The sequence below is a fragment of the Sipha flava genome, unplaced genomic scaffold (assembly GCF_003268045.1).
Source record: "Sipha flava isolate LNK unplaced genomic scaffold, YSA_version1 369_pilon_pilon, whole genome shotgun sequence".
NCBI lineage: Eukaryota > Metazoa > Arthropoda > Insecta > Hemiptera > Aphididae > Sipha > Sipha flava.
The window spans coordinates 353369-362314 of record NW_020273075.1 but is presented as its reverse complement, the minus strand read 5'-3'; the positions used below and the strand labels follow the sequence as shown (position 1 = coordinate 362314).

The window sequence follows — 8946 nt, the reverse complement described above, 5'->3', positions numbered from 1 at the left end:
AATTAGAAGCGATGACTGATATGACGAAACTAAATTTTCTTGTTACTATTTTGTTTACAATATTATTCAATACAATTTTTTTTTCAATCATTTTGTTTATTTTTGAAGTATTATAATTATAAATGTTATACGAGTCATCTTAACTGAAATATATATCAATTACATAAAAGTTTTAAAAATACTGGTTTAGTGTTACTGTATTCGAGACTAGTTCACAAGAATACGGTTCTTAATTTGGCTATCATTGCTGGGAGCATAGTGCAGTTCAATATACTTTAAATGTCATCCACTAACACCGTCTCTTGCTTAAATAATTTAAATAGGCATCTTCTTTTGGTATCTTATTGCTTTGATGTTTAAATTGGTATAATTTATTCAATCATCTAAAGATTAATTTAATTTAAAAATGTTTAAATGTGCCTTAAAACTACTTATTAAATAAGATCATTAAATATATTAAAATAGACTATGAATAATATAATGATTTTTTTTTTAAATATTATCTTGCGACACACCTATATAAGTATTATTTATACAATGACTAAAAATAATAATCAATAAATTCAACTAACATTTAAGAATATATTTGTACTGCTTAATCTGAAATGTCTTCAGCAGTTTTTCACTTACAAATGTTGTAAAATGCTTACATATTCAAAGTGTATAAATTATAATTGTATATTTTTATAATATATAAAATTATTAATTATTATCGATGTATTTATAACCTAGAGAAATTTACCAATCCAACAATTATTTGCTGTGTTACGTTGTTATCCATATTATTCAACTTTATGATTAAATGTTGAACGTACCTGTTGACTAATAACTTTTAAAAATGAAAAAACTACTCAAAAATTTTTATTTTTACTGCTCAATAATTAATATTCATTTTTCTGTATAAATTTACATTTCTGTGTTCCATACTCGTTAAATTGAAACGTGAGTTATTTTATTATTTTAGTAATATTATAAGATTCAGTTCTACAATTTGGTAACATTTCTGAACCTTTTTTTCATTTAAAATACTTTTGTGTGGGGGAATCTTTTTCAGGGCCAAAAGCTCGCGTGAGTCATGACACGTTAACGATGACGTAACTACTTGGGGATCGATACTGAAGGGGAACCTATCCTTTTCCTGTTTTTCATCAATTACATTATTATCCTACTACTAAATCATTCAGGGTCAAAATAAGTTATTAATACTTTGACGTGTTAGCCTAGTACAATAAGGGTGATTGTAACATCTATTAAAATTAAAAACTAACAGAAATATTCATTCATAAAAAAGGTCATCGTTCGTCTTTAAATTTTTTGTGTGCTTGTAAGCCATTATTATTCCTCTTGGATGATTTGTAAGCAAAAAATAAGTCATAATTGTTTTAAGAATTGTAAATAGTTTTACATTTCATTAATAATATATATATATATATATATATATATATACCATTATGGATAAAAACAATACTTATATTACGTTAACATAATTCACTTTTTTTTTTTTGTATTTAAATTAAACAAATCAATGACATTTTTTTTCACGTTTTCTTATATGAATTGAAAGTTTGAGAAAATATTATTAAATTTATTTAATTAAAATTCCTTACAATTTGTATTTTTTATTTACCCTATACTTATTGTTTTTGTTAAAATCAAACCTGTAAAAAACACTAATTATTCCAAAATTCAAAAATGGATAAAAAAAACATTTCTATCCGAGGTCATAGTTCAGAACATAGATTAATTTTTTGTTCATGTAAGCTACGAAAATCAAAAAAATAAGTAATTATGTGACATGTGTTTTAAATGGCTTTGAATTTCGCTTTTTAAAATTTTTAGCCATTGAAATTATGATGAATAAACTAAATATAAAATATAAATTTAGATCCAGCTGGATTAGAGAGTAATAGAATTTTATATCAAAACTTTCTAATCATCTTCGTTATGTATTATAGTATAATACATATGTATTAAATAGTAAATTTAACAATTATTTAAAAAATTAAAGCATAAATATATTTTTAATTTGTCCAAAATAACACCAATACATATGACCTACATATATGTATAATAAAAAACGCGACCATTAAAAAAAATTGTAAGGTCATTTTCTTTTCACAAAATAGTCAGTCATTACCTATTGTTAACTGGTTCCAATAATCTTGTAGTTGATTATTTTTATTTTTCGTCTAACTACTTTTTTTTATATTTACAGGTATAGCCCATGTAAAGCGTTTAAGGCAATGCTGTGTGAAGTAAATGATTTAGCCGGCCAACACGAAGTTATAGCTGAAAATCTTCAATCTGATGTCATCAGGGAAATTAATTATTTAGTGAAGGATATTAAAGAAGAAAGAAAAAAGGTACTTATACGATACGAAAGCATATCCTGATGATTTTCCATAATCATTTATATGATACAATATATACATATATACGACTATTGTCATTAAAACTACTTTGTATTCGTTTTTATAGTTGCTTCAGGACAGCGCGAAATATGTGGCAATGATCAACAACCAGGTTGCGTCCCTGGAACGGTCGCGGAAAAACTACGAAAAAGCTTTTAAAGAAGCCGAAAGAGCTTTGGACAATTTTCAGCGAGCTGACGCAGACTTGAACTTGTCCCGAGCTGAAGTGGAAAAGCAACGGATGAACATGGCTATCAAGAATCAGCACTGCGAGGAGTCAAAGACCGATTACGCCAACCAGTTACAGAAAACCAACGAGCTTCAGGTACAGCGTATTACCTTGTGATTCTAGAATTCTCATTATAAACGTCCCTTCTGTTACAGAGCCAACATTATAAGGCGCTGATGCCGGAAGTTTTCAGGCAGCTACAGGAACTCGACGAGAAACGAATTCGCAACGTTCGTCATTTCATGGCCCATTCAGCGGATGTCGAACGCAACGTTTTCCCCATCATAAACAAGTGTTTGGACGGAATAATTAACGCTGCCAATCAAATCAACGAAAAACAAGTATATTATTTATTTTAAAACTCTAAAATTGCTCCTATTTCATAAAAACAACCATTGATAATAAATTATTTTAATATTATTAATAATGAAAAAATAATGATTCTAAGATACTCGTTCCAAGTACAGTAAAATACCGTTGTTATTGTTCGGCCTAATCCGTACGTCAAGTGGCCTGTATTTCGAAGAACTCATGTATTTTTTAACTATATATTTTTATATATATACGAACACCCTAACTAGGATTCTTCACGTGCTTAAAAATTAGGTGTTATACTTATTATTCAAACAACTCTTGAAACAATACTTGAAACTATTGTTTGTTATGTATTTTTTTTCCTCGTATGACATTTTATTTTATTTTGATGTTTAGGATACTATATTGGTGATAGAAAGGTACAAGTCTGGTTTCGAACCACCTGGAGATTTTCCGTTTGACGATTTAAGCCGTGGTGGTGAGTCCATGCCACTTATTATGCCTGGGGGTAACACTTTCGTATCTTCAGGTATAGGTGCCCATAGGGCCGAATCAATGACTGTAAAAGGAACCATGTCAGCTGGCAAGCTGAAAAAACGAGTTGGCCTATTTGCCATATTTAGCTCCAACAAGGTATGTATTATTAAAATGTCATTATAAAATATATATCATTTACATTGATTTGACTATGGTCGTAATTTAAACTTTTTTTTTTTCAATTATGTTTCGAAAAAATATTTTAACGAAATATAAATGCTCTTCTTGAATAATCAAATTCTTGATACAACCCCAATGCTTCTTTCTGTAAGTACATATAATATGTGGGAAAAAAATTAATAATATGTCAGTCAAACATCAGTTTTGTAACATAATGCCCCAGAAATACTAACTTATTCAATATCTTTAACCTGTTGAATGAATGATTTTACTTTAGCAATAATTTTAAAACAAAATATATAATTATACAAATTTTGAGTGTGTATTTTTAGAACACAGTTAACTTTACATTATGTTGTGGGCTTAAATCAACACTACGTCTTTTTTTTGCACTTTTGTTTTGGCGCTAGCAATTGTAAAGCCAATTTTTATTTTTTAAATTTTATTTAAATAAAAATGGTGTAATTTTTAACATTAAATATAAATTAAAAATAATATTTTATGATGTAAATATATTTTATTTGAAATAATATTAAATTTAAGATGTTAGAATATTTATATACATTTACCATAGTTATGTATTAAGTAATCTACTAGATTATACTTAAATATCTTAGACTATCTGATTAATATTTAACTCATAATACCATAATAATAATTTTTTTTAAATCAATCTATTCAAGAATTTTAGAGTTTATACAAATAATGTTATGTAATATATTAAAATTCATATTATTTTTGTTACTATAATTTTTACTAACTGCATGGCTAATCACGCTTGCTTTATATGTTTTACATGCACTCGGAAGCTAATGGACGTATGCAGTTCTGTCAAGGTATAAAAAAAGTTTTAAATGTGTATTCTTGACACTTTATTGAATCATAAAGACGTGATTATTATAAACTTAATAAATATAAGACACGTTTATTTTTATGATAAATAAATAAACAATTATTATAACTACATAACTTATTCCTACAAATGCTTAAATTGTTAACGTTTATTTATACAGAAATTATGGAATATTAATTATTTTTTGTTTTTAATTATTATTATTATATTTCTCACGTGCTTTAACAATGATTTTTAATGTCTTTACATAACTAACAAACAATATTAATTACTTATAATATATAATTTTTATTTAATATCAAATTGCTAATTTTTAACCACTAAAAACAAAAAAAAAGATGTGTCAAAATGTATGAATTGTTCATCTATAAACAAATTTTATTAAACTATTTTGACAACTGAAATAATTTTAAATACATATATTTCGTTTGTATTTATTTATATATTTTAAACCTTGGATGAAGTAATCGTACATTTATTATGTTTGTTTTAATCATTTCTTTGTTTGTTTTTATAATAGTAATCTATCTAATAGCACAATTAATATTATTTAGTTAAATTAAATCCCTTATTTCTATTCATTTATGTATTTATTAATGTTGTTTTTTACAGAATAATCTTTCATCGTCGGGTGATAAGGATGACTATAGTGAATTACCACCAAATCAACGACGAAAAAAAATTCTCCAAAAACTAGATGAAATACAGGCAAAATTACACCAAGAAGTAGCAGCCAAGTAAATATTATTGAAAAAAAAAACATATACTTATGTAAACTGTATGTGTCATCTAAACTTATGTGTAATGTTTATACTATTTATTTAGAGATGGCTTAATGAAAATGAAAGGAGTGTATGAGTCAAACCCAGCACTAGGTGACCCAATGTCTACAGAAGGTCAACTAAATGAATGTTCACAGCGCATTGATAAATTAAATTCTGATATGACTAGGTACCAAGGACTATTACAAGAAGTTGAATGCAATGGTAGTCCTGCAGGATCACGCAAATACGAATCGAATACCGAACATAATGGTATCGGTAATGGTAGTACTAACAATATATCCAGTCATAAGTGAGAAAAATATACTATAAGTGATTTATGTAAATTATAACTATGTATTGTAATTAAGTAGGTTGAATATGTCCATACCAGATGGAAGAGCTCCTCTCGGTGAAGATGAATCTTTAAGTCGTTCAGCGTCTGATTCCAGTGTTTCCATACCTGCTGTTGGATTAAATAAGTAAGGTTCAAGTTCATAACAATTTTCATTGATATATTAAGCCCAATATTACTTGCAGTCGATACCCTGGTGAAACTGTCAGTTTAGGTGCCTCACGTAATTCTTTAGCTAATGATGAAGACACACCTTATTACGATATTCATGACTTGCCACCACTTGGTACATGTACTGCTCTCTATGCATTTGAAGGTATTAATAACTTAATTTAATTTATTTGTATAAATGATAAATTATTTGGTGTAATAGTATAATTTATTAATATTTTGTTTTAGCTACAAGTGAAGGTTCAATACCAATGTTTGATGGAGAGCAATTACTCATCATTGAACAAGATCAAGGAGATGGTTGGACACGTGTTAGAAGACAGCCTCCCAATGCTGAGGAAGGTTTTGTACCCACATCATACATTTCCATACATTCTAGCTGAACAGATCCTTAAGTTAGAAATGTTTACTTTGACACCGTTTGATATTCAAATCATTTGTGTACATAGAAAACTAAAATCCCCTCCATAATTAATTGTAGATAAATTACGATATATTTTCTATATAAGGTTGTGAAAAGTGCCAATTTATAATAAAAATGATGTAATCGTTCTGAGCTCAAGTTGTCATGTAGGATTTTATGTTAGGTTTTTTTTTTTTTTATTATTCCCAGATAATCAAATTTCTTTAACTAATGTGCAATTTCAAATGGACCAGTGGCAAGTTATACAACTTGCTTAACTTTTTATTTTTCTACTTTTGCCGCTGTGTTTTATTATTGTTTTCCCTATCTTATAACCTGTTTAAAACTAATGGGAAAATAATAAGTTTTATTGTTTTAAACTTAAAAAAGTTTCCGTCCACCTTTATTTTTACTATCTAAGTTTTTTAGTTTTTTTTTTTTTTTTTAAACACTGTTTTTATTTATTAGTTTTTCTATTAAATTGTCTCAATTTAGCTTGAAATAATACCATAAATAACAATTTGTCAATTAATGATTCATTTGTATATTTTTAGAACAGATGTCTAATAAGTAATATTGTAACTTGATGAAAAAACAGGTTGTGTTAGTGTAAACGCATTATAAATACCCAGACAAGTATTTATTATATATTTACATATATATATTTTAACGTTTGAAGATTAATTATATAGTAAAAATATATATTTTTTTTAACATAGGATATACTAAAATCAAGAATAAATACTCATTAATTTATTATTAAAAGAGATTTGCTTAAAATAAAATAGCAATTATTTACGAAACATTAACGAACAAAGTTAACAGACTATACATTTAGTAACTATGTATTTTTTTCTTTTTTTGTTATTATATTATTTGTTTAATCCTAGTAATTATAATCTGCATTTTTTTTTTTTTTTTTTTGTACCAAAATGATAAAAAGTAAATATGAGTGACATCCACAATATTCCACCCTTTACTCCTATTGATCAACTGATATGTATATATATTAAATCACCCAAAAGCATATCATTGTTTAATGTTTCAATACCATACAAGATATTCATTATTAAACTTTATAATACTAACCATGTGTAAAAAAATAATTCAATTTTAAGGTTATTATTTGTTATTTATTAAATTGCTTATAAATTTAAATTGTTATGTTATATTTTTTTTTAATACTTAATGTCTGCTACTTCAGTATCATTCTAAATAGACATAAAGTTGTATAAAGATAAACATTCTACCTTTTAATGCTGATTTAATTAATGTATTATTTATTTATACATTAATGTTTTCCCTAAAATAATTAATATTATTAAATGGAAAATAAATAAATATATGAAAATTGTCTATACTTTTTGTTTTGGTAAATATTATATACAACAATTTATCAAGTGCGTAGCCAGGGCGGTGTTACAGGTGTAGTAACATCCCCCTTTAACCGTGTTATAATTAAGTCTTATAAAGGTAAAAATTCATCATAAACCGTAATAAAAACATTTTTATCATAACGAAATATATACATACCAATAATGTAAAGATGGGATCAGACTTCTCATTACACCATTTTGTCTAATAAACCGAAGCCATAGTTTTGTGTCGTTTCATACACGATATAAAATAGGTACATACGACAAAAATGTACATTTAAAATGTTAATAATATATTTATTTAAATACTTTCTCATAGAGTAGTACATTACACATGAATATATATTCTAATATAGATGAAATATAGAATATAGAATATATATATACTAATTTGTTTGTATGCTTGTATAATAAAGTATACATAAAGTAATTATTTTGTTGTGTATAATTTTGAATAACACTCCCCTTTTAAAATACCTAGCTTCGTGCCTGCAATTTATAATATAAAATCACTAATGAATAAGAGCCATCATCTCATTTGCTTAGCCTTAAAATTTATAGTTGGCATATTTTATTTTGGTGTGCCAATGAACCAGAGATTAAAACTTTGTTTTTTTTTTTATGTGAAAAATTTTTCATAAAATTGTATTCATCATAGGTATTTTTAACGATAAAAGAAACAAACATGATGGAATAGATTTTTTTTGTAATGTTTTTGAATTCTTATTATTTTGATATTAAAAATATTTTATGTTTATTAAAATATACATCTATTAAAAATTAAAAACATACTCTAAAATAACGATAAAATTGATTTTGAAATCGTGTTCATTTTACATATTGGCTTGTACCTCAGTCTGTAATCAGCATTTTCGTATTTTTGATGTATATTCTTCAATACTGGGAACCATTACTGTTTTGCGATACAACAGTAGATTGTATTTGTTTATATATATATATTTTAATATAGAGTTAGTCATAAAAACCATTTTCCAAGTTAAATTTTCATATGTAAGTTCAATATTTTTTTTTTTTTAAATTAGCAATAAAAACTTTTAAATTTAAATTTCATGAATAAATATTAGCACTACAATATTATGAATTTTATGCTATATTAAATTACCTACACAATATTATTATAAAACTAGAACAATACAAATGTTTAACTTACTATGTTCTAGTTACGGCCCTGAATGCAATAAACTCATATTATGGTCGTCTATTATATTAACGTCTTAAGACATTCGTTTGGTTTTAGAAATCACGTAACGAACATCAAAAGAGAACTAGTATTGTCACACGCTTCACAAACGACATTTTTTGTTATTTTCTCAATTCCAGTGCTCGAATTGAGGGTGTGCGCAGGGGGACGGAGCTCCTCTACTATTTTTTTTTTTTTTTGCGTATCCCAATTA

General features: G+C 26.1%; 1 protein-coding gene across 4 annotated transcripts; it reads left to right on the top strand.

Moving 5' to 3' along the window:
- Positions 1-2215: 2215 nt before the first annotated feature.
- On the top strand, positions 2216-6308 carry LOC112687862 (formin-binding protein 1; the record flags this gene model as incomplete). 4 transcript variants are annotated; one of them, XM_025560822.1, is given in 10 exon segments in its annotated part: positions 2216-2363; positions 2479-2736; positions 2796-2981; positions 3352-3588; positions 4422-4448; positions 5078-5202; positions 5291-5539; positions 5601-5708; positions 5767-5897; positions 5981-6308. In XM_025560822.1, coding segments are annotated over 10 exon segments (1624 nt in total), but the record flags the coding sequence as incomplete, so codon positions are not given.
- Positions 6309-8946: the final 2638 nt, after the last annotated feature.